The 25,884-nt window shown below is 48.7% G+C and overlaps 1 protein-coding gene across 9 annotated transcripts in view; it reads right to left on the bottom strand.

Moving 5' to 3' along the window:
* Positions 1 to 17,054: 17,054 nt before the first annotated feature.
* The window catches only part of Hnf1b (HNF1 homeobox B), a 57,406-nt gene continuing 48,576 nt past the window's right edge, over positions 17,055 to 25,884 (bottom strand). For 4 of the 9 annotated variants that reach the window (XM_051158160.1, XM_051158164.1, XM_051158159.1 and 1 more), the window contains exon 9: positions 17,055 to 17,124. In XM_051158160.1, coding sequence (XP_051014117.1) covers positions 17,104 to 17,124 — 21 coding nt within the window. In that variant the 3' untranslated portion in view covers positions 17,055 to 17,103. Of the gene's footprint in view, positions 17,125 to 20,804; positions 21,678 to 25,884 lie in introns of those variants that run through there. The other 5 variants (XM_051158158.1, XM_051158162.1, XM_051158165.1 and 2 more) reach the window with 4 other exon arrangements.

The raw sequence follows: 25,884 nt of genomic DNA, 5'->3' as shown, positions 1-25,884 counted from the left end.
AAGATGTATTTTGTGTGTATATGTTTTGCTTGCATGTATGGCAATATAGGTACCACATGCCCATGGAAGTTAGAAGAAGGTCTCGACTCCCCTGGAACTGGAGTCACAGATGATTAGGGGCCACCGTGTGGGTGCTGGGAACTCAACTTGGGTCCTCTGCAAGGGCAAGCAGTGCTCTTAATCACTGAGCCATCTCTACAGTCCCTCATAGTGAGTATTCTTGGTTTTAGTGTTGTTTGCTTTTTGAGTCAGGGTCTCAGGTAACCCACGCTGGCTTTGAATTCACCATGTTGCTGAGACTGACCTTAAACCCCTGGTTTTCCTGCCTCTACCTTTCAGTGCTAGGATCATAGCAGTACCCTGATTAAAAACAGTTTCATTTTGTTTTTTGTTTTTTGGGTTTTTTTTGGGGGGGGGGTCGTGCAGGGGCAGGGTCTTCTAGAAAGTTCTATCTCTTTAAAGATGAAGAAACAGGTTCAGAATGTTAATGCTCAGTCAGGTGGTAGTGGCACACACTTGGGAGGCAGAGTCAGGTGGATCTCTGTGAGTTCAAGGCCAGCCTGGTCTACGAAGACAGTCCAGGGCAGCCAAGGCTACACAGAGAAACCCTGTGTTGAAAAACAAAACAAAGCAAACAAAAACAAAAAACAACACAAGGAGGAGGAGGAGGTTAACGCTCTTAGAGTCACATGGGAAGTAAGTGGCTGTGTCATGGTAGGAGCCCACTTTTGGAGTGACCCTTGTACCCATACACCTCCATGCTGCCTACTCCCCCACACTTCCTTTTTCCTGAGCACACCTTCATGAAGGGCTGGGACACGTAGGTTCTCCTTTCCCACCGAGTGCTGAAGGCACAGAAGGCGCGAACCCTTCTTTAGGGACAAATCACATGATTATAGTCATATGGGTGAGTGTTAAGTCTAGGACCGTTTTCTTTCTTTCTTTTTTTTTCTCGTGTGTGCGCGTGTGTGCATGTGTGTCTCATGTGCATCGGATCCCCTAGAACTTACCAGCAGTATGAGTTGTCCGGTGTGGGCACTGGGAACCATATTTAGGTCTTATGGACGAGCAGCAGGAGCTCTGAACTGCTGAGCCATCTCTCCAGCCCCTGGGACTGCTTTTCAGTCCTTAAAATAAGAGCTCCTGAAAGGATGTGTGTTTCCTCAGCTGTTCAGGAGAAACAGCTGGAGGGTACTCTCCTGCCCTAAAACAGGTTTTTCTATCTCCAACACTGACAGGCACCTCTCTCTCTCTCTCTCTCTCTCTCTCTCTCTCTCTCTCTCTCTCTCTCTCCCCTTCCTGCACCCCACCCCACCCGCCATCCCCGCCTTCCCTCTCTCTGACTCACAATGTGTACGTGGCTGTGTGAGTTTAGACACAGTTGTAACAGCCTGGTCTGAGTGCTGGGACTTGAGCCCAGGTGTCCCCTGGAAGAGCAGTAAATGCTCTTAACCACTGAGCCATCTCTCCAGGCCCTGTGCCGTTCTGCCACACCCTTCTGTGGCCTTTGCTTTTAGATAAAGTATTAATATTTGCTTTCAGAATAGAAGTTAAGAGCGCAGTGGTAGCTTCTGGGAGGATGACTGGGATATGCAGATCCTCATGCAAGCTCATTTATAGAGCTCAGAGGCACCTGGCACACATGTTGCCCTGTCCTGGGGAGTCCCTGCAAACAAAGATTTCAGCAAGTGCACTCTGTAGTCACCGTGTCTGGGTGCTTTGACAAGACCAGTCACATCTTGCTTTGGAAGTAGGTTCAGCCTGTTCTCTTTGTCTCAAGTCCTGACTGCAGCAGTCTTCCCTAAGGTGTGGAGTCACATTTCCCATCAGGCCTGTCTCACAAATTCCCCTGTCCTTGGATCAGCAGAGTGGGCTGTGGGGAATGCCGGCCTCAGAGCAGGATTCCAGGCTCAGGTCTGGCCTCCTGGCCAGCAGTCCTCCAGCTACGATGATGATGCCAGGGATGCTTTCTCAGGTCAGAAGGAAAGCATTGTTGCCAGGCAAACACGTTGCTGGCTTTGAAGTCTCAGGACGGTGGGGAGGGGTGGGGTGGATTTGCTCAGGCTGGAGTTGGGAAGCTGAAGGAGAGAGGCCTTGAGGTGTTTGTTAACTCCAACAGCATGGGAGGCCTAGTGCGTTTGATGTCTCCGAAGAGCAGAAGAGCAGGAGGGGGGAGGCGCACCCTGGGGGTCCTCTTAGAGACCTCTTCCCCTTGCCCTGAGCCTACAGTCCCACCTGGAGTGGAACACAGAGGAGGCCCAAGGCATGAAGGGTTAATGGCAGGAATAACTGTTCCCTTCCTTCAAGCTGAACTGGGGTGGGGTGGGGGGGGGGGCGGTTCCGGGTAAAATGGCTGCTTCCCTTGGGCTCTGGAGAGAGGAAGTGAGGATGAGAATTAAGGGACGACCCACAAGCAGAGAGGTGGCAGCAGCACCTGGGGCGTCAGGGGTCAGACAGGTAATACCCACTTCACCTTGAGGTCCCCACCCTCCCTCCTGTCCAGCAACCTCTGACTACAGCGGCAGGGTCTCCTTCCCTCTCTGTCATCATTATTGCGGCATGAGTGGAAAGTTCAGCATTTTCCAGGATCTCTCTGCTGTATTCCTGCCTCAGAAGTGCTGGGTAAATGACCAGAAGCACTGCCGGCAGCATTTAAATCAACAATAAGTAGGGAACCAGGCCAGGACAACGCTCCCACAGCCGGCTCTCTGGGCTTGTCCTAGGGTTTCACCAGGTGCCAAAGCATGTTTACCACCGTTGCTTGTGGGAATGGGGCAAGAAGGAAAGCATTGTTATTAACGAGTTCAATGTCCCATGAGACAATTTAGTCCGGAATATTTCCACCCCACCTGCAACTCTTCCAGCTGCGCATCCTAACTGCACACATGGCTAACAGCTTCTCCCTCCCGCCCCCATTTCCAGACTGCTCCTACCTGCACACCCCTTTACCCAGATCCTGCAGTTGACAAAGGCTTGTTTACCATAAGGCCTTGAAATCAAGAGTTATAAATCCTGCCCCAGGACAGCTAGCTGCCCTACCTCTGTGCTAAGTTGTGCTGAACGGAGACTCACCCGATGGTGACCCATTCCCTGTGCGCCCAACCCCACCCCAGCTCCCTGCAGCTCCTCTGCAAACACAGGACAATGGGCAAATGGGAGTTAACCTGTCTCAACAGGTGTCATCTGGGCTTCACTTTCCTACAGGGTGATGGGCGGGTCACCGTCAGCCCACCCACCATGGTCATGCCTGTGAGTGTGATCCTCTGCCTTTGAGTACGTCCTTTGCTCCTCTGGTTATCTCCAGCTGCAGGAAACTGAGCCCACCTCGATAGGTTTATGGACCCTCACTTTGGCTGCTTAATCGGAGTGAACAGACAGCCACTGTGCTATTTGTTCCAGAAGCCCCTCTTCTTTCAGTGGGCACTGGGTAGTGCCTACTGTGCTGCATGTGTTTTTTTTTTTGGTTTTTTGTTTGTTTGGTTTTTTTTGGGTTTTTTTTTTTTTTTTTTTTTTTTTTTTTTTTTTTTTTGCATTAGCTTTCCCTAGTAAGACCCCTGAAGACAGAAACCCTGGTGTGTGTGGGTGTGGGTGTGTGTTTTGTGTATGTGTGTTGCTGAGGTCCTGAGCATGTTAAGCAAGTGCTCTACCAATGAGCCACATCCCCCCAGCCTCAGGCTATTTCTTATTCATCACTGAATCCCTCTGCCCAGTGGACTGCACAGACTACGATCATATAAATGTTTGTCATGACCAAGTGAACACTGTAGTCTTGTTCCCCACAAATATTTACCAAAGGCGTCTACGTATAGTGACTCCACTGAAAAGCGGGACACACAGGTTAATGAGATGCTGTTTTCATCCTTAAGGAGACCCAGTGGCACTTCACCTGCCTGAATGTCAGAGGAGGGAGATGCCTGGGGCTGGGGATCCCAGGGGCTCTATCTGCTTTGGTGGTCAGGAGCCCAGAGTCTTGAGAACAGTTCCCTCAGAGTGAACTAACTTGGAGGCGATGCCCTGAGCCACAGGCATATTTACATATCCCCAACCTCAGAACATTCCAGAGTAGAGCTGCCAGTGTCTTCAACGCCAGCCTCTCAAAAATGTGGATAAAGTCATTTCTGGCTCAGTGGTAAGAGTACTTCCTCTGCAAGCATGAGGACCTGAGTTCGAATCCCTAGCACCCATGTAAAAGATGGGGCGTGGCTGTGTGCGCCTGTGTCCTCAGCACTGGGGAGCAGAGATGTTCAGATCTTAGGAGCTCCCCAGTTAGCCAGCCTACAAGAACTGCCTCGGGTTTAGTGAAAGATGATGTTTTGAAGGACTAAGGTAGATAATGATAGAGGAAGACACTCAGCAGCATCCTCCTGCCTCTGCACTTGTACACACACACACAGACACGCACACAGTCAGACACACACACACAGACACACACAGATACGAACAAACACATAAGTGCACAGACAGACACATGGACTCTCTCTCTCTCTCTCTCTCTCTCTTTCTCTCTCTCCTTCCCCTCCCCCTTTGATGAAGGAGTCGTTTCTAATGTCTCTACTTGGGAAGAAATTGTCCAGTCTTTCAATTCAGGGATCAAAAAAAAAATAAATGTCAGCCTAGCCTACATAGTAAATTCCAAACCAGCCAGGCCTATAAAGTGAGATATTTTTGTTTCAGAAAACAAAAACAACAACAAAACAAGACCCACACACAAATTTAAAAAACAAACAAACAAAAAAGCCAAAACCTAAATAAGTGAACTTTGCTACCCGGTGCCCTGGTTGCCACTGTCCCTGTCATCTGTGCCTATGCCTGTGTTGTTTTATTTGGGCCTCCTGCCACTTGGAGGCCTCAGGAACAAGTAATGGGGAGGTGTCTGTCTGGAGCTCAGGCCACCCCACGGCATGCTTACCCAGTGTCTCATCCATGAGGAGAGTTGCCGTGTCCACTGAGAACAGGGACAAGCATAAGGTGTACGCAACATTACACCTGAGAGCCTGGGAGGCAAGGGAAAGCCACAGTTAGCTCAGATGATGGGGGGCTGGTGCTGTGCCGGTGGCATCGCTGCACTGAGGGGACCTTGACGGTGTGAGGCAAGGCTTAGCAGTGCATCACATTTTCTGGGTAGGATCTTTGAGCCAGGGCTTCTGAGGGAACACCTACTTTCCAGGGAGCCCAGAGCGGTGGAGCACTACAAACAGGAACATTCTTTTTTGTTTGTTTGTTTTTTTGTTTTTTTGTTTTGTTTTGTTTTTCGAGACAGGGTTTCTCTGTGTAGCCTTGGCCATCCTGGACTCACTTTGTAGACCAGGCTGGCCTCGAACTCACAGCGATCCGCCTACCTCTGCCTCCCGAGTGCTGGGATTAAAGGCGTGCGCCACCATGCCTGGCATACAGGAACATTCTTTGAAGCGTTGTCATTTATCTTAAGGTGGATTTAAGCTTTGTGTCTTCTACCACACTCTGTCAGCTTGCCTTTTCTTTTCTTTTCTTTTCTATTTTTTTATTTTCAAGACAGGGTTTCTCTGTGTAGCCTTGGCTGTCCTGGACTCACTTTCTAGACCAGACTGGCCTCGAACTCACAGAGATCTGCCTGCCTCTGCCTCCCAAGTGCTGGGATTAAAGGCGTGAGCCACCACTCCTGGCTCAAGCTTGCTTTTTCTTAGGAATACAGCTAATGATGACTTCGCTTTGGATCAAAAGGATGCTCCAGGAAAGGAAGCTACTTTTCCTGTGGCTTTTTTGTTTGTTTGTTTGTTTGTTTTGTTTTTGAAACTGGGTTTCTCTGTGTAGCCCTAGCTGTCCTGGAACTCGCTCTGTAGATTAGTCTGGCCTCGAACTCAGAGATTTGCTTGCCTTGAACTCCGAAATCTGCCTTCCTCTGCCTCCCTAGTGGTAGGATTAATTCCTATGGCTTCTTGGGGCTCTTGCTTCACTGCCCTGAACCCTAGCTTAAGAATCTTGTCATTAGTGATATTCTGAAAGTCACACGTACTATGTGCAGGCATGGCACTCTAATGTGGGCCTCTAACAACTTGCATGGCCTGGACTTTGCTCTCAAACCACTCTGTGACTTGGCCTTGTGTCAATATGGCCACACACTCCTCCAGCTGAAAACTACAAGACTGTCTATCCCTTTACTTGTGGGCTTCTTCTGGTACTTTTTAGCAGGGTATAGAAATCATGTGGCCATGAAACTCTGTTCTCCAAATGCCTGGGACAGTGGCTCCAAAACCCTTTTGGCTGTCTGGGTTTGGTGGCACATGCTCATAATCCCATTTATGCAAGAAGATGAGACGGGAGGATCCCTTGAGCTCAAGAGTTCAACACCAGTATAGGCAATATTGTGAGACCCGAATGAATGAAGCTTTTGTGGGGTCCTTTACAGGGAATGAGCAGGGCAGATCAACAGCAAGTGTAGGGTCCTGAGGAGTGTTGAAACAGCTAAAGTGGATTCTGAATGGATAATTATCTAAAGGGTCTTAGGCTGGGGATTGTCTTCATAGCTACTTTGGTGACCTTTGTGTGTGTGTGTGTGTGTTCTGTAGGTTTTTTTGTTTTTTTTTTTTTTGGGTTTTGGGGACAGGGTTTCTCTGTGTAGCCTCTGCCCCCTGAGTGCTGAGATTTAAAGGCATGTTGCCACCACCATGTCTGGCTTCTTGGTGGCCCCTTTTTTTTTTCTTGGTGGCCTTCTTAATGCACCACTTTATTTTGCCTGACATAACAGCTTTATATACAGAAAGAAACTAGAAATCCAAACAGCCCACTTGTTTGCTTCTGTAGATGTTTGCTATCAGTGCTTTAGAATATTAAATACATATATGTTCATATAACTCATGAATTTATCCATTCATGCATTAATGACATGCTTATCCACTCAATAAGTCTTCAGAGAGAATCTACTATATACCAGGCACCATGAGGTTGTAGAGATAGCAAAAATGGCATGCTGCTGGGCTAATGGCCTAGCCATTAAGAGCACTTGTTCCTCTTGTAGAGGACCCAGATTCAATTCCCAGCATCTACATGGTAGCTCACAACTATCCTTAATCCCAGTTCTAGGGGATCAAATGCCATCTTCTGGTCTGGAGAGATGGCTCAGAGGTTAAGAGCACTGTCTGTTCTTACAAAGGTCCTGAGTTCAATTCCCAGCAACCACATGGTGGCTCACAACCATCTATAATGAGCTCTTGTGCCCTCTTCTGGCCTGCTGCTCACACGCAGGCAGAATACTGTATAAATAAATAAATCTTAAAAAAAAAAAAAAAAAAAAAAAAAACAAATCGAAAACAAACAAATGCCATCTTCTGACTTCTATAGATGCCAAGTACACACATGGTGCAGTTACATATCTGTGGGCAAAACACTCATATACATAAAATAAAAACAAGTACATTTAAACAAAACAAAACAAACAAACAAACAAAAACTGGCATGGTCTGTGTTTCTTTATAACTTGCTAGGGAAAGTCAGAATGAAATGGGTAGTCTCCAGGGAACTAGACACAATTCCAGTTGGGAACCATCTCAACGCCTTCTTCAGGTCACTGCTCCTGCCTCTGGGTCTTCAGCTCAATAGCATGGGTGTACAGAGGGTAGGTCCCAGACTAAGTCAGGGGTGGTGATAAGCTGTCCATAATTAACTATATGAAGATAAAGACAAAACAAAACAAAACAAAAACAAAAACAAAAACAAAAAACCTCAAAAAGCTTAAAGCAAGATTCCCCTCCAAGCCCCCCTGCCCACCCCAGCTGTCCCAGAGACCCTTACTGTGGCTACACCCTGACAAATGAGACTTGTCTTTCCATTTCATTCTTATCTTAGAGCTGGAAGGTATTACAACGTCTTCTGCTGTAGCTCAGAACCCAGATAGGACTGAGATGGGGTCTGCAAACCAGGTGAGGAGGAAGGGGCGAGGGCATCACCCTTGATTCTAGAGCTGGCTCCTGGGCTGCAAGCTGCCAGCGACCGACCTGCCAGACAGACCCCCGTGGTTCTGGAGACTCCAGCCCCTGCCTCCTATCTCTCCTTCCTGTAGCGTATGCAGATTGGACATCTTCAGATGATAGAACCTCTGGACTCTGGAACCCAGCTATGGACTTGCAAGGCTGGTGACAATGGAAACAGGGGCTTTGGAACATTTCCAAACAAACCACACCCTGTCCCCCCCCCCACCTCACCCTCCTAGCTACTGAGCTGACCAATGACCTCCAAACCAGGGGCCGACATGGCTCTTGTATCTACCTCACAAGGAATTAACCGTGCTGGCAAACTTTACTTTCATCTAAGCCCTCGCTGCACTAAAGGAAAATGGAACTGAATTTGAACTGAGTTTGGTGTGGAGAGTCACCTTCCTATGACATTAAGCCCTCCAGGAGAGCCACCACAACCTGTGCGGTCTGCTAATTCTGCTGCAAGCAAGGAATGTGTTTATTCTTCCAAGGGGCAAAGATTCCCCCACTCAAAATGACGCTGCCACATTGTGCAACCAGGAACACCGGCCATTGCTGATGTAAACAAGTGACCAGGGCAGACTCACCCAGGCTCGGCTTCTACTTTTCCCAGAGGTGTTTTCTTCTGAATGGCTGTGCCCAGTGAAGCAATTTCCTGCCTTATAAACTTCTGCCCACCAAACCACATCTCCTATCTATCACTGCCTGGCTCGGGGTCATAAAACAATTCCCCTCAAACCAATCAGAGCCTGATCGAGAGTCCTTGAGTAGCAGGAAAATTACCTCTCCACCTGCACATGTAATGACACTTTGCAAGTGAGTGGCTTTGCAGTTTCTGACCGTAAACATCATGCGCCTTACCCCATGCCCTGCCTCCCCACTCATTTGAGATGTGGGGGGGTCATGAATTTGATTCTCGGCTCTTGGGTTCACACCGCCAAGGCGCTGGCTGGCTAGTGACCTCTTACCTTGACCTGAGGACCCCCGCAGCTGGGAGAACACATTTCAAGGCGTCAGAGATCATGATTTACAAGAAAAGTTCACGTAGGGGTACCAGGCCAGTGTGGGTGGGTGTCAATATGGACATAAGGAAACAGGCCAAAACAATTTCAGGAACCCTTTTGGTTTGGACGTGCACTTTGTAGGCTGTGAGTCCCTGACCTGGAATGTCTCCTCCATCCCGCTCCCCCTGTCTTTCTGGTGGACTGTCAATCATTCTTCACGACACAGTCCATAATCTACCAAGAGACCTTTTGTAACTTCCACCCAGGCAGGGCTTCCTCTAGTATCCTGCCACGGTACTTTCTGAAGTCTACAGGTTTGTTCTCTGGTCTGTTTCCCTGCCAGGCTAGGATCTCCTTCAGAGCATCTTGGGACCCTCTGCTTGTAGAAGCAGTGTCCGGCTCAAAGGCAGCCGGGAACGAGAGGGTCCCTGAGTCCGTGCGTGCGTGCGTGCGTGCGTGCGTGCGTGCGTGCGTGCGTGCGTGCGTGCGTGAAGGAGCACCTACTGCACGTCTCGCCTCCCACCTAGGTAATTTGCATATTGAAAAGGTATGGAGAATATGCTGTAGTCAACGGACTTAAGACCCTGGGCGAGGCTTGTAAAGCAAGGCACAACAGGTCCTCTGTCTTGAAGAAGACTGAAATCTAGGGGCCGGAGAAGTGGCTCGGTAGCTAAGGGCACGTGGTGCTCTTGCAGAGGACCTGAGTTTGGCTCCCCGCAACCACATGGTGTGGCTCATCTTCTGATGCACATTTATTTATTTATTTATTTATTTTTGGTTTTTCGAGACAGGATTTCTCTGTGTAGCCTTGGCCATCCTGGACTCACTTTGTAGACCAGGCTGGCCTCGAACTCACAGCGATCTGCCTGCCTCTGCCTCCCAAGTGCTGGGATTAAAGGCGTGCGCCACCACGCCCGGCTCTGATGCACATTTAAACATGCAGGCAAACCACTCATACAGGGACAACATAGAATAAATATCTTTAAACAATATTTAAAAAAGAAAAGAAGTCTGTAAATGGCAGCCATATTGGAGGATGGGATTCAAAGATTGGACCTAAGTCAGTGGAAGGTTTTTTTTTTTTTCCCTCCTCCCTCTCCTTGCCCGTTCCCCCTTCCCCTGAGTTGCCTGGACCTCAGGCTTAGAAGCTGATATGGATCTGAAGGTCTGAAGGAGCCCCATTTTCTCTTTAGTTCTCTTTATGCTTTTAACCTTCACTTCTGGAATGTTCTGAATAAACTGCAGTTCTTGCTTGCCACAGAACTACAGTCACCATCAAGCACCACCCAGAGCCACCATTTTCCTTTTTTCTGCCTCCTCATGCCCATCTACAGAGGTAACACCAGTGACCAGCTCCTTCCTCGGATTCGCAGACGCCTCCAGAGAATGGGGTGATGACAGCGGCCACCCATGTGTGTTTGGGTCACACTCCATGACACACTTACACACACACATTCAAAAGATTGCTGCTGAGTCCCTACTATGTTCTGGGTTCCAGATACTGGTGACAAAACACCATGTCTCTGCCTCACTGAGCTTGCATCCTAGTTGGGAATGGCACTCAGTGGGGGAGGGGTAAGGCCTGGCTACCACAATCCCTCACTTGGTCCTCCAAGTGCAGCGAGATGCAAAAAGCATCTTACATTATAGGGCACTTCCCTGTGAGCCTGGCAAAGAGCTTTATGCACCTGCGTCTCATCTAATCCATAGCCAACTCCAACTGCTGTCCAGTGAGCGCTCAACTAATAAGTGGTAGAGGCAAGACTGAGTCACTTCTCAGCCTGAAACTATTTATTTATATCTTTGGAAGGGTTAGAGACCAGGCCCGGGGCCTAGCTCACCATCCACTGAGGCCAGCACCATCCACTGAGCTACCCGAGAACAAGACTCAGCTCTATGTGGCAGCCGTAAATGTTTGCTAGGTGAACACACGAGGAGATGAATAGCCAACCCTAACTACTGTAGCAGCCGGTTGTTCTGTCTCCGTGATACATACCTGAGCAATGTCCTTGAGGTTTTCATCTACTTACTGATTTGAGCCACTCCCAAGTATTTTGGACTCCAGAAAGATTTTTGTAAAGATCAAGAAACAAGCATTTTTCTTGTTATCAACTGTTTTCTGAGCCAATAAATAAATAAATAAAAATAAAATAAAAAAAGAAAAAGAAAAAAAAAAAGACGAATCATAATGGGAAACACTGTACAAAAGAAACGAGCCCCTTAGATGCTGTTTCTGAGTTTGGAATTAAAGTCTCTGAATAAGGCTGAATGGTGACATGTGCCCCCCCCACCCCCTACCCCCACCCCTACCCCCACCAAAAGCAGTACTCCTGGTATCTTTAAGTGCTAAGAAGAAAAGAGGTCTTTGCAAATGTCGTTAAGGAAGCTTATCTCAGGTGGTACCTGTGGGCCCTAAATATAAAATATGGAAGGATGGGCCTGGAGAGGGTAGTTCAGGGGTTAAGAGCACTTGTTGCTCATGCAGAGGGCCTGGGTTCAGTTCCCAGCGCCCTCATGATGGTTCACAACCATCTGGAACTCCAGTTCGAGGGGATCTGAGTCCTTCTTATGACATCCAAAGGCACCTAGCACGGTGTGGTGAGCAGACAAACACGCCTGCAGGCAAGACACACACAAAGCAAAATGAATACGTTGGTGGAGAAAAACCCAAGGAAATTGGAAGGAGGGAGATTCTTGACACAGGGGCAAGATAATCACAGGGGCAGAGACTGGGGTTATGTGACCACAAGCAAACGAATGCCAACAAGCCTGTAGGGCCTGGAAAAGCATGGAAGGGCATCGAGCCGCTGGAGGGGAGGCGGGAACATCCTGACATCCTGATGCAGGCCCAGCAGCACCAGTATTGACCTTTCGGCTTTCGTATGGCTCATTCACTGAGAGATGTGTGCACAGGCAGAGGCAGTAAGCTCAACAATTCAGGCCATCTTAGACTTTTTTTTTTTTAAAGCCTTGCCTGTCCTGGAACTCACTTTGTAGACCAGGCTGCCAGGCTGGCTTCAGACTCAGAGATCTACCTATTTCTACCTCCCACGTGCTTGGATTAAAGATGTGTACCACCATACTGGGTTCCTTTTTTTTTTTTGAAGATTTATTTATTTTTGCTTTATGTATCTGTTTTACCTGCATATGTGTCTGTGTATATGCCATGCCAGCAGGGGCCAGAAGAGGGTGTTGGATCCCCTGAAACTGGAGCTATAGATGGTTGTGGATTGCCCTGTGGGCACCATGAGTTGAGCCTGGATCCTCTGAGGGACAGCCTGTTTCTGTCTTCCTAGCACCTGACTCTTTACGTGAGTTCTGGGAATCCAAACGCAGGGCCTCATACTTATGTGGCAAGAATCTTACCAACTCTGAGCCATCTTCCAGGCCAGGAAATATTTACTGAACAAATGAAGGGGGAAGATTATTTTAGATATTGTGTTTTCAAAATCAAAGCTATACACGAAAAGCCCCATGTTGGCTCAGGAATCACACCTGCTTTCTTTATGTTGGGTTGCTTTTCAAAAAATAAACTTTGTGTCAGGCATAGTGGTGCATGCCTTTAATTTCCCCCACTCAGGAGGCAGAGGTAAGCAGGTCGCTGAGTTTGAGGCCAGCCTGGTCTACAGAGCAAGTTTCAGGACAGCCAGGGCTACACAGAGAAACCCTGTCTCAAAGAACAAAAACTACAGAAAAACAAAACCCTAACCAATCAACCAACAAAAACCCCTTGGTAGGCTGGGTATGGTGGCGCACGCCTTTAATCTCAGTACTCAGGAGGCAGAGGCAGGCTGATCGCTGTGAGTTCGAGGCCAACTTGGTCTACAAAGCAAGTACAGGACAGCCAAGGCTAACACAGAGATCCTGTCTCAAAAAACCAAAACCAAACAACCAAACAACCAAACAACCAACCAAACAAAAAGCCCATTTGTATATCCTTTTCATAATGAATTTAGAATAGCTTATATTATTTTATTGCAGATGTCAAGACAGTAGGACACAGGAAAGAATTTTTCCTATGGGAGTTTAACAGTATATATATTGTGAGAAAATAAGAATCAAAGAAAACATCAACTTTCTTCTGTGGTATGTTGGCATCAATATACGCATGGAGGCTTCAGGAGACTTGGCTTTGGTGGCCCTGCTTTTGACGCAGCTCCCTCTGTGTTTCTTCTGCTTCTTTTCCTTTAGAAAGTGTTTCTTCCCTCTACCCCCAGGAAAAAGAGTTCGTCCAGGTGTGTGTAAAGTCCTGCACACGCTGAGGATCCAGTTATAAAATAGTTGCCCTGTAAATCTCAGCAGACAGTTCAGTATTTGCACAGTGGGGTGACCCCTGCACCCAGGAGGCAGAGGAGGGAGAGAGGGAAATAGAGACAGAAGAAGAGGAATGTAGAGGAGACGCATATATGGTTTGTTTTGTTTTTTTTAATGAACATGCGGCCTGTGTGATGGGTTGGAGGAAGCTATGTCTCCCTTGTGCTGCCTGCACAGTCTGCTGCTGACAACTGTTCATTTTTCAGAGTGGTTTTTATAGCATTTAATCCCTGATTCAAAGGGAGCTATCAGTCCAGCATTTACCTGTAGTACAACTGGCTCCGGCCTCCTCCTGACTTTGCCTTTCCTGGCTCAGAGTCTTTCTAAGACCCCTGGTCCCTGCTCCGCATCCATTTAAGGAATAGAGACAGGTTCTAGCCTCCTGGAGCTGCCCGTAGCCTCCCCTGGGCCCCATTTCATCTTCTTTGCCAGCAGAAGACCAAACACCCCCAGTTAAGCCTTCTCTCCTTGGGTGTGCTCTTCCTAAGCCTCAGTTTTTACCACCTCATTTGCCTTGTGCCATAGAAACAAAAGCCTTTGACCAAATACCCAGCACCGCACAGGCGATAAGGAAACTCTTGATTGACATCTGGAAACATCAGCCCAAACCAGGCAATTCTTATGATGCCAGAATGCATAGCAACACAGCGTGCATGCGCAGGTTTCAGAGTTCTCAGCCACCGACACTAACTCTGCCATTCCTCGAAGGACCTTAAAAATCAGGTATGGTTGTTACCATTGAAGTTTTCACATAGGACAGCACAGCTGATCCTAATCAAGGCATCCAGACTCCGAGAAGCATATCAAAAGCCTGCCCCCTACCGTGAGCGGAGGGCTCAAGGTCTAGCCGCCCTTCCTTCTTATCCACCTGAACTCCTCAGCAAACAGGACAAGCTATCTGTACCTTTGGAGGGGAGACTCCACAACCACTGGGAACAGAACGGTTTGGTGCCATTCGAGGCAGGTTTCCACTAAGGATCTCGTTTCATTTTCGTGGATGTTAAAATGAAGAGCACCTCACCCAAGGACTCTCCCTAGAACATGACTGGGTCCCGGGAGAAAAGGGACCGGCCACCTGTCAGTTTGCGCTCTGTGGGTAAGGAGGGAGCTTCCGCGAAATGCTGAATGTATGGGAGTTCTTAGTTGCAAACAAATCTTCAGCATGGGCAGTTTGCACCCAGACCCTCACAGAGCGGGACCTGTCTTCCTCTTTCAGCTGGTGAAGGGATGTTGGGAAAGGCTTGCCCATGTTCTGGGGACTGTTGGTTGCTAGAGTATGTATCTTTCCATCTATCTTAGGTCAAATAGGGTTTGGCTAAAAAGAGTTCCCTTGAAGCAGAGGCAGGTGTATTGCTGTGAGTTCGAGGCCAGCCTGGTCTACAAAGCAAGTCTAGGACAGCCAAGGCTACACAGAGAAACCCTGTGTCGAAAAAACCAAAAGGAAAAAGAATTTTCCCTAAGACTGTGTCTAACCCATCCTCCCTCCCTCTCTGCCTGAGCCCGCGTTCAGATGACCTCTTGGGTCAACAGGACCTGTAGGTGCTCAGGGCTATTGCCACAGTGTCAAACAGTCTAAGAGCTGTTCTCAACCTGTGTGTGGGTGGGGGTGCCACATGACCCTTCCACAGGGGTCGCCTAAGACCATCAGAAAACACAGATATTTATATTATGATTCATGAAAGCAGCAAAATTATAGTCATAAAGTAGGAATAAAAAGAATTTTACTGTTGGGGGGCACCACAACATGAGGAACTGTATTAAAGGGCCACAGCGTTAGGAAGGTCGAGTGACTATTGATCTAAACTCTGCCACATGGATGCTCACCCTTCCCCCAGACAGTGTGACCTGGATACAGGGCTCAAGCTGAGGCTTGGTGCCTTTACTCCCTGGCTCTTTCTGGAACTGAACACGCCCTTTCAAAACTTTTTTTTTTTTTTTTAACGATTTTATTCATGTTTGTGTACCTGCTTGTCTGTACCTGCAGCATCTGGCCCTCTGAGGTGAGAAGAGGGTTTTAGGGGCAAGATCTCCTGGAGTTGTAGTTCCAGGTAGCTGGAAATAAAGCTGGGCCCTCTGCACGAGCCATCTCTCCAGATCCTGGACATGCCACTTCAAATAGTCCAAAGGGATCTTCCCTATCTATGTGTGTATAGTGTTTGCCCATGCCTTGGATTCATCTCAACCTCAACGTGAACTTCTTCTTGTCCACTTCAGCCCCAAATCACACTGTCTGGGCAACCCAGAAACCTGTAGGAACTGGCATTTTCTATCTATCTGCCCCTGCTTGGAACGCACAGTAGGTCCTCAGCAAATTCCCCCCCCCCCCCCCGGCTCTCTGAGAATGGCCACCTTCTGCTCTATTGGGACATAGGAAAACCCTGCCACCCAGGCACTGGTTTCCACAGTTTGCTTGTCTGTATTTTCTCTGGAAATACTCCATTGGAAGGTAGAAAATGGCAGGCCGGCAGGCTTTACTACGGAAGAGGAGGCGGCCTTCCTCTCAAAGTCAGCATTGAGTTTGTTAGCATCCTCCACAGAGGAAGTGGTAGTGACCACAAGAGCCCCTTCCCCTGGGCCCAGACAGTCCCATGGGAGGGTAGGAAGGTGAGGAAAAGCCTGGAATTGATGCTTATAATGAGATTTTAGAAGTTCCCCACCACATTTTCCTCCCTTATACTTCACTTGCCCCTGTGATGTTTGATGGTACATTCGACTATTTCTCACACAGAAGGGTGAGAAAGCTAGCATGAACACTCCTAAAAGAGACACGCGTGCAGGCCATCCCAGAGGATACACACTGGGCCTCCAGGGGACTCACCGGAAGATCGTAAAGAGAGCAGGCCAGGGGTTCTTGGTGAAGCCATAACAGGGGAGGAGTAATACAAGACTCTGAGTAGTGACAAAATAGATTGCTTTAATGGGAGGCTTCCTGAGATGGCTGTCCGCTAGTCAGTGTCCCTGTCCTGGGATGTTTGTTTTGGGGATCCACTGGCTGAGCCTCAGGCCCACACAGAAAGCGAGGATATCATGCTGTTGCGCTATGTCCCACCCCTCTAGGGACCCAGACGTGTGTCCTAACATGGAGGACAGCGACCCAGCTGGCAGTCTGTCCAAAGTATGCCATCCCTGTGTCAAGAGGAGGGGTGGTGGTGATGAGATCATTCCCCACTGGGGGGGGGGGTTCTGTGGAGAAGGGGGAGGGAGCAAGTCACTCTTGGAATTTCAACTCCGACCTTTACAAAGAAGAGAGATAGACACTTTAGTATTATATACAGGGGTGGGGGGGGGGTGGGGAGGGCGGAGCAGATACATGGAAGGGAAATTGCACTTAATTACAGTAGTTTATAGTTTACACCCATTGGACAAATTTACTTCTTTAGAAGAAATCTTGAGATCATCTGGGATGGGGAGAGGGGATCTGTCAGTATTTACAGTGTCTGGCTCAGTTCAATAGAACACATCCTCCTTGGACCTCCTCCTCTCATTTCAGTAACAGATTCAAGTTTTTGCGTCAGTTTGTTCGATGAAGGGCTGTAGCGCAGACTCCGTGGTTTTCTCACTTCCCGTTGCACTGTTTTGCACCAGCTGGCCACCTCTGGGAGAACCGAGAGAGCTTGGCATCTTAGGAGAGCCATCGTGACAATACTGCAGAGAAGGGAAGCCGGGCTTCAGGCAGCACCTGTTGAGAGTGGGTTGTCCAAGGTGCCGGCAGGATGTCAGGTAAGCAGGGACCTCTCCGGTGCTCCCGGATGCTTCTCAGGTCACTGGGCTTTTCTAGGACAGCTGCCCGAATGGGGTCCTTGTTGCTGCGCACAAAGTGAGTGGTTTTGTGGGTATCACCAGGCTTGCAATGGGCACTGCAGAGGAACAGAAGGGGGAATAAACTTAGCTGTGTGTACACAGGCCATTAGTTTAGCTTCTCCGAGGGAGCTGACACCCGATTCAGCCAGCCAAGCGCTGGAGGTGGAGGGCTGGAATCGGGGGCCACTCAGCTGCACCGTGGTTGCTGGGGCGCAATCCCTTTAGGAAAGCTTTCCTGGGCACTTCCGAGTAAAGAGGCACATTGCTAAGGACCCTGAAATAGTCCTGATTTGCTGACCTTAACCCCTGGAGCGGGGTGGGAATGGCATTTATACAGTATTCAGGGTGGTCACAAAACAGCGGGTTGAGCTCTAGGCCCCTGGTGTTAGTACGTCTCTTCCAAAGACCTCACGGAGCATGCGCCCTAGACTCCTAAGCGCATGCGCCCTAGACCACTACTTCCCAATCTTGGATAGAACAGGCAGGGACAAAGGTGCTGCAAAAACATAGTTCCATTTCCGGCTCTTAAGCCTGAGTTAGGCCTAGGGTACATTTATTTAGATGTATGTGCGTGCCCTCACAGTGCACCTGTGGAGGTCCGAGGGCAGCTTGCAGCAGTCTGTTCTCTCCTCCCACTATCCAACTTCCACAATCAAACTCAGGGTATCAGGCCTGGCGGCAAGCTCCTTCACCGGCTGAGCCACCTCACCTGCCCCGGGAGTGAGCATTTCAGAGAGATTCCTTGGGTTCTGCTGACACGGCTGATCACCCAGGAGCAGCAAGGCCATAAAGCAAGTGAGGAACCGTCCCTTTGCTCAAAGTTTCCATCAGGGAGAGGGCTTTGGAAATCATAAGGAACTTTTTCAGGGGTTGTTCCCATCAGGAAAAGATGCCAAGAAAAGATGCCAAGGGCTGAAGATGTTCGATGCCACCTCAGGATGAGCCAGGGGAGACCTCAGAGTATCCAGAGCCACCCACTGAGGAGCCATAGGACCCATGTGGGACAGCCTCCCCTTCCAGAGCCCCAAGGCTTCATTCTCTGTGATCCATCCGTTCAGGAAAATCAGGAATTTCCTTTTTTTTTTTTAATGTTTTATCTCCAGAGTCACTCCCCGCCGCCCCTCCCCCACTGTTTCTTCCCACCCTTTCACTTTCGTTAACATTGAAGGTTTCCTGTCAATCCAGTGGCTTGCTCTCTCAGGATGCTTGCTCCCTTCAAACACACATCCGTCACACATGTACTTATGCAACACACAGGCCGATTATTCCATTCTATTCTTACTAATCGGTGCTCTCAAGCACGACCCCATGAGATCATCACAATGTCCATTGGACCGATTAAGAAAGCAAGGTTTAAGGGCCGGTGTGGTGGCACAAGCCTTTAATCCCAGCACTTGGGAGGCAGAGGCTGGTGGATCGCTGTGAGTTCGAGGCCACCCTAGTCTGCAAATTGAGTCTGGGACAGCCAAGGCTACACAGAGAGAGCCTGTCTCAAAAAAACCAAAAAAAAAAAAAAAAAAAAAAAAAAGCAAGCAAGGTTTAGAGTGAGCAGGGACAGTCCAGTGGTTCAGACCCAGGAAAACTGCGGAGCCAGAGCCTCGGGTTGTTTTTGGGTGACCTCCAGCATGTGTCAGGGGCCAAGAGCATTCCTTCTACTTAGCCTTTGTTCTCAGCCAAATTATTCTTCGTGTTTCATAGTTTCTTCCTCTATAGAAGGGAGGCTGCCTCGGGCTTGGTTGCATTAGTACAGGTTACCGTTGCCTCAAAGGTGTGGCCATTCTGAATAACGCCCAGCATGGGCCCCTTCCTCTGTTCTTGCTGTTCTTGAGGTATCCTAAAAGTGGGCCTGAGCTATGCATTTGTGTGAGGAGGTGGTTTCTGGTCCTGCTACATTCTTGAGGCCTTGGTCAGGGCCCCCCCCCCCCATACCCTTTGCCTCCTCTTCTTGCCTCGGCCCGCCCCCCTCTCTCTAGTCTCTTTACTTCCCACTATCAGCCCCTCCCCCTTTCTTCCTTCCAATTTTCAGATTTCAGGTGGAAGAGAGAGAAAATGGCTCGTGACCTCGCAGCTTTCAATAGAAGAGCAAACACGGAGGGCAGATAAGGAGACGCCAGTGAGACTATGACCTGTCATTAGGGATGGGCCTCCCCGCTATCAGCTGTTTGCCCACATAATAAAATGGTGGCAGAGCCCTAAGTGTTGTCAAGGAAACTGGAATGATTCTGTGCCCTTCAGAGTCTAAACACAAACAACTGATAAGGTATGCACTGAGGTCCTAGTACACCCAACTTCATGGGGGCCCAGCCCAGAGGATCCCTGTGTGGCCCTCATCCCCAGATGACTTGGTGGTGGCTGGTGCACACTGAAGTCCCATGGTGCGCAGACACTATGTTTAGGGCTTTGCACACACACAATCTTCTCTTTACCATCGTCCCTTTTTATGTTTACTTGTTGCGAGTGCACAGGCACTCACGTGCCACAGCTTGTGTGTGGAGGTCAGGGGGCACCAGGCCTCCTTTTTTCCGCCTTGTGGATGCCGGGGATCCAACTCATGTCCCCGGTCTTTACCTACTGAGCCATCTTGCTGGCCTCCATCTGCCCTATGAGGTAGGTGGCTGTTATTTACTCACATAACCCATGCCTGGGTGTCTGCTATGTGTCCAGGGCCATGTGACTATGAACACGGCCTGCCTATAATTTTACGCAGTTTACATTCTAGTGAGTTTGAACAATGCGCCGCCACTAAACATTACGCACATATTAGCACATGTCAACAGCTTTTTATGTGGAGACGGATACTCTTGGAAAGCAAGCCTGGTAAGCTAGGCTGACCTTCAGGGAGAGGGGCATCGTTTAGGGAAGTAGTGACATTTTGAATTGAACGAGATGAAAGAGCAGGCATGTAAAGCCCCCTTAAATTGTGTTCTAGGCAGAAGAGGGCAAATGGATAGTACTGGATGTGGTCACCTGCTGGCTGTTGTGAGTCCCTGGGCTCCCCGCGTAAGCCCAGCGAACAAAGGAAGCGCAGAAAGAAGTATGGAGAGATAGCAGCAAATCACCCACAGCCTTGTAGCCCTCCGGGTGTGTGTGTGTGTGTGTGTGTGTGTGTGTGTGTGTGTGTGTGACAAGTTTGCTTCCCTCTTCAAGCCATCGCTCCGGCTGCTGCAACCAGACCACAGTGTTGCATGGAAGAATAGAAGTGGGAGCCAAGAGCCCCTGAAAGACATCAACTAAGAGAAGCCTGGCGTGGGCTAAGATGGTGCCCCTGGGAGTGGTGAGGAGTGTCAGACTCAGAACAGATTCTAAAGGACTCCTAGCAGAACCTAACTGATGGGCAGGATGCAATAGAGAAAAGAGCGAAGGTTTTTAGAAATGGAATTGCCAAACCAAGGAAGTGACTTGGGTAAGGAGAAACTGGGGCAAATGGAGAGCTCGTATTTTAGGTGGGCTCGATTTGGGAGGCACACGCTGCATGTATCAGGCGTGCATGTGTCTCACTGAAGACGACACTGTCAGTGCACCCTCGGTGGGCAGGTCCACCCTGGAGACAGAACATAGGTACCATCAGTCTATGCATTTGGCCCAAAGTCTTGGGACTGGTGGTGTTAAGACGAGAAGAAGCCAAAGAGTGACCCGTGGGCCCCTTGATGCCCCAATGTTGGGATGAGTTACCAGCTAAGGGGAGGAGGAGGAGGAGTGTTGGGTACTGCAGACTGATACGGTGCCCTAAAACCCGAGGGAAAAAGGAGGGAGCCATGGGCTGTGGCACGGCACCAGAAAGCAGCCGCTGAATCTGCAACACGGAGGAGGTGGTGGGGATATGAACACAGTGGAGGATGAGGCTAGAAGCCAGCCTACACCGGTCTCAAAACTGAGTTGGGAGTAAGAAGAGAGAGAAGACTGAGGACTACAAACATCTCATGTCTATTGTTAATTTCTGTTAGGCTAATTGTAGCTTTATTAAGTGAAAGTAATAATTATATTTTATACTTTTAGAGATGTGGGGGACTACAATTTATACGGACTATAAGTAAAATACATAAGGACCTACAGTGGCAAAGCTTTCACACTTAGCTGTGATGTACGACCGGTGTCCTGGGGTCAGAGGGGTAGCTCAGAGGTTAAAGTCCTGGGGCTAACCTCTGAGGGATAGCTCAGAGGTTAAAAGAACTTGCTGCTTTTATAGAGGACTAGAGTTCCGTTCCCAGCATTAATAACCATCTATAAATCTAGTCGCAGGGAAATCAACACCACTTTCTGGCCCTCTTGGGCACTATACATGCACACGGTACACAGAGATACACGCAGGCAAAACGCTAACACACATAAAGCAAAAATAAATGCATCTTTATAAAAAAATCTGAGTGGTGCTATAGGGGGAAATAAGTTTTCTTGGTCATTTATAAACCTCTTTCTGAAACTCTGGAGATGTGCAGCGCTATTAGCAGGAGAAAGCAGATGCGACCCAGCTTCCATGACCTGGATGTTCCCTTGGGTCAAACATGGAGGGATGCGTTCGACTGGGGTCTTCTCGAAGTCAGTCCTTGCAATGATCCCATGAAAGAGATTTCATTGTGTGCAGAAGGAAACTGAGGCTCGACATGTTTCCCTGAGGGCATATGGATAGAAGGTAGTAGAATTTTTAATCTGGATCTGGTCAACCCCCAGGCCTGGCACTCCCAGCCATCAGACCATCTTGCTTCCCTCACCCTGACAATGAAGAAGGTTTGACAACAAGGGACAGCTGCTGGGGGACTCATGGTGAAGCAGCCCACCTTCTCCTGTCAGCGCCTGTGAGGGCTTCTTTCGACCTCCCTATAAACTAGAAAGTGGAACAGCGGGTAGAAAGGGCTATGGAAGAGGAGTCAGCTCACAGCCTGCCTGCATTGATTCCTGCTGAAGTCATAGCTCAGTACACTCTTTTTCCTGGATCTGTGGGGCACCACTACACAGGAGCTCAGACACAAACCCTCTCAGGACGTAACTCCCGAGACCCAAGAGTTGAAGAGGAAGAGGCAAATTCTCCAGAAACAGGTGGAAGGAGCAGCGGAGGACTCTGGCAGCCTAGGAGTCCTGAGATTTGATGCTGGAAGGCTCTGAGGCAGGCCTGTGGTAGCAACAGTAAGTATGAGATTGGGCAGCTACAGGTTCACAGCCTATTTTGAGCCTTATACCAGCACAACTCTGCATCTTTATTATGGTGCTTCAGCATGCATCGCTACCAGAAGTCAAATATGGCGGCGCATGCCTGCAATCCCAGCACTCGGGACCAGAGGAAGGAGGATTGCTGCAAAATAGATGTGAGACTTGCTTGTACCGTGAGTTCTAAGCCAGCCAGGGCTCCTTCCTCTTGGATCTATTTCCAGTTAGTTTCCTTTCTGCTACCACATGAGCATTCTCTCTCTCCCACCTTCCAGGCAAGCAGCAATTGGTTCAGAAGCCACACAGAGGACCTAACCCAGTATCTCAAAATAAAATAAAATAAGAAAGAAAAAGTTATTGGGAGGTTTAATGGATCTGGAGTAAGAAGATTAGAGTCTGGCAGAAGTCCATTGTGTGAAATTATTCATCTCCCTCTTTATCTTCGAGTCTTAGTTTTCTGAATAAAAAATATCTACCTAGCAGGAGGAGGAGGGTTAGCCAGATAATGTGCAGTAGGACAGCCCCTTGAATGCTTGCTGGAAAATTGGAAGTCCTAAAAAACAGCATTTCTTTTTTTTTTTTTTTTAAACAGCATTTCTGAGTCCATTTTCCCATTTATCCACCTGGCCATCCATCCATCCATCCACCCACTCCCCACTCACTGAACATTCACCATGGCTCAAGCATTTGGCAAGAACACAAAAGGCTTTGATACTATGGGTAGCTCCTGACCCACTTGCTTTTTTGCTGGAAGGTGGGAGAGAGGGTACCTGTCCAGTAGCAGCAAGAGGAACAGGGACAAGATGGTGAGCCTGCAGGGGAGATGGCCCCAATCATGAGACATTTTGCTGCCAGGGCCTCCTGTGAGTGCATTATAGAGCAAGCCTTGAAGACGGCAGAAGGGAAGACAAGGGCCTCGCTAAGGAGCACAGACGGAAGAAGGAATATAGAGGGAGCTTCCTTCTGCATCCGACTATGTCCCTCACAGCTGTTAGACACTCGAGAGACAGGGTAGGGTCTCCCCCATTTATAAAGCAATCAATAGTCTTGGCGCCCAAGTTTGCACAGCAGGAGCTGGTGAAGTCAGAATTAACTCAGGTGCCCTGGCTTTTCCTGTCACTATACAATGCCAGCAAAATAGCATTGTCCAGGGTGTGTCCTCATGGCCCGGGCATGGCACATGCTAGCTGCTTGGCTCCACATACACACAGAGACTGTTCTGAGAAACCCTTTGTAGCAAGCTCCATTTAACCTAGCAGTTCCCCTAACATACTCAATGAAGGACCCATTCTCTCTCACATATTGCTAATGCCTAGCAATGGTTTTGAAATACCTAGTGGAAAACAATGTTAAAATGAAGAATGGCTGGGCGTGGTGGCACATGCCTTTAATCCCAGCACTCAGGAGGCAGGGGCAGGTGGATCTCTGTGAGTTTGAGGCCAGCCTGGTCTACCAAGTGAGTCTAGAACAGCCAAGGCTACACAGAGAAACCCTGTCTCAAAAAGCCAGTCAGTCAATCAATCAATCAATCATGAATGAATGAATGAACAAAAGCTGCTCATGTTCCTGGTGCCTCAGGAACAGAGTTCGTAGATCATCTTTACTTCAGAGCACCCTTCTCCGTTCTTCCTTCTGCTTTGGTTTATAGGCAGGAAGTTTTGTGTTTGGAACTTTGCACCCCATGTTTAATTTTTACTCTGGTTCCTAACTACTTACAGCAACAAAAGCATGGATGATTACAATGGGCACTCTTCAAGAGAGGGGGCAGGCATTTAAATGGAGAGCGTTCCGAATTTGAAATCTGGAGGCCAAGTTCATCTGCATGCTCCTGGGTAGGTCACTTGCCATTCTGGTTTTCTTTGAACTTAGAAGATTGCAATTGAACGAAAATGACAAGATAATGTTCACCAGAGAGTGGCATAAACTATAAAGCGTTACATTTTTCTCTTGAGACAATGCTCCTTCTGCCTCGGCCTCCTGTGTCTTGCTATTACAGGCATATGCCATCATGCCCACCTGAGGGTTTTTTTTTTTTTTTTTTAATTCTTATTAGTATAGTAATTGTCTTTGGGGTCACAAAGATGAGGGTCTGATCACTCATGAGATGTCCTGGAATACAGTGACATCTTCATAAGAGGTTGTGGAAACTGCTCATGCAACTTCAAGGTTGGCTAGACACCCCGCCTAGCAGAGGGCAGAAGCCACGAGGGGGTTGACGGCAGCATCTCTGGGAGCTTCTTGAAGCAGGTTAAGAGACCATTTCCTGAACCCAGAGGACTCGTTTCAACAAGCAGGCATCAAAGTCAATGTGGGAAAGACGGCGATAATTAATCACCGCCCTGTCTAGGGCTGCCCAAGCGGCAGATGGATTGATAAACCTTTAAAAGAAGGTGGTATTCCCAAGGAGGGCCGCTGCGCCTGGCTGCCCCCCTGATGGAGATTGGTGAGCACGGATAAATGTTTTCCCTGAGTGGGAAATGGCACAGGAGTCAGGAGTCGGAGGCCAGGGCCACAGAAGGTTGTCTTTTCATCTTCTATTGGATGAGAGAAGACTGGCAGAGAGGGTCCCACACACCTCTCCTTCTACCTCCCTGATTCCAGAGCCCAGCGACCCAAGCTATGCATTTAGCAGCCAGGATACAGTACCAAGCACTTAACGTACACAAGCCAGATCCTTGAAACTAGTAGCTGTTCCAACCGCCATTTTCAAGATGAAGAAATGAAAGCTCAATGAAATTGGTAGTACCTGCCCTACTTCACACTAGGGCCAGAAGAAGAGGAGACAAGGAAAGAATTGAGATTCCTAAGCCTGTCAAAGAGTCTGATCGGAAGCTAGTGGCAGGGGACGAGGTGTGACTTTTGGGACCTGCAGGTGGGCAGAGACAATCAACAAGATCAAACCTCCATGAGTACTTCTGACATGAAGTTCAAGGTTGTCACCTCTTTATCTAGCAATCGATAGAGGCCAAACAGTTCCCACAGTACCTAGACCCCGGCTGCTGAAAGGGCCTATTGTGTTACCCTGGAATCCACAACTGCGTTCAGACATCTTGTCCTGTTTTCCAGTTCTCGGTGTCCCCTGGTAGTCCAGCTGCCTGAGCTGCAGCCCTCTCTGTTGGCTAGCTGTTTATGATTCCATCAGCTCCTTGGGAGGGGGGATTACTCATCCCCGGAGGCACTGACTAAGCTGCTGGGTTCCCCTGCTTTCTCTGTACCAGGAAGTTGAGTGTTAAGTTTCTTGATAAACCATCGAACGGGCACAGGCCTCTGCAAAGCTCACACTGTCCGCCAAGGAGTCGTCAAAGGGTTAGCACAATTAGGTTATCTCTTGTGCTGATGGTGCCTCGGGGTTGGATGGATCCTAGACCAAGATAATCAGTCCGAGGACCCCTGATTCTCCTTTCTCTTTCTCCACTGACCACCTCTGCATAGGTGTTGGCTCACCAGACATCCTGCCCTCCCCACCTCATCCTGGAAAAACCCTTCTCATAGATGATCAAGCACCTCACTCAGGAATGCTCAATTCCAGGGTCTAACAGTGCTATGTCATCCAGACTCCAGCGACCCATCCAACTTTTCAGTCTTGATCTAATACTCTTGTTGGGGAGCAATAAGCTCTTTTGGCCTGTGGCCCATCTGTGCTGCCCCCTGACCTCAGGGGTTCTTTTTAGCAG

This window comes from Acomys russatus, chromosome 16, assembly GCF_903995435.1.
Source record: "Acomys russatus chromosome 16, mAcoRus1.1, whole genome shotgun sequence".
NCBI classification, from domain to species: domain Eukaryota; kingdom Metazoa; phylum Chordata; class Mammalia; order Rodentia; family Muridae; genus Acomys; species Acomys russatus.
Note: the sequence above shows the minus strand (reverse complement) of the source record. Positions and strands in the feature narration are given on the sequence as shown.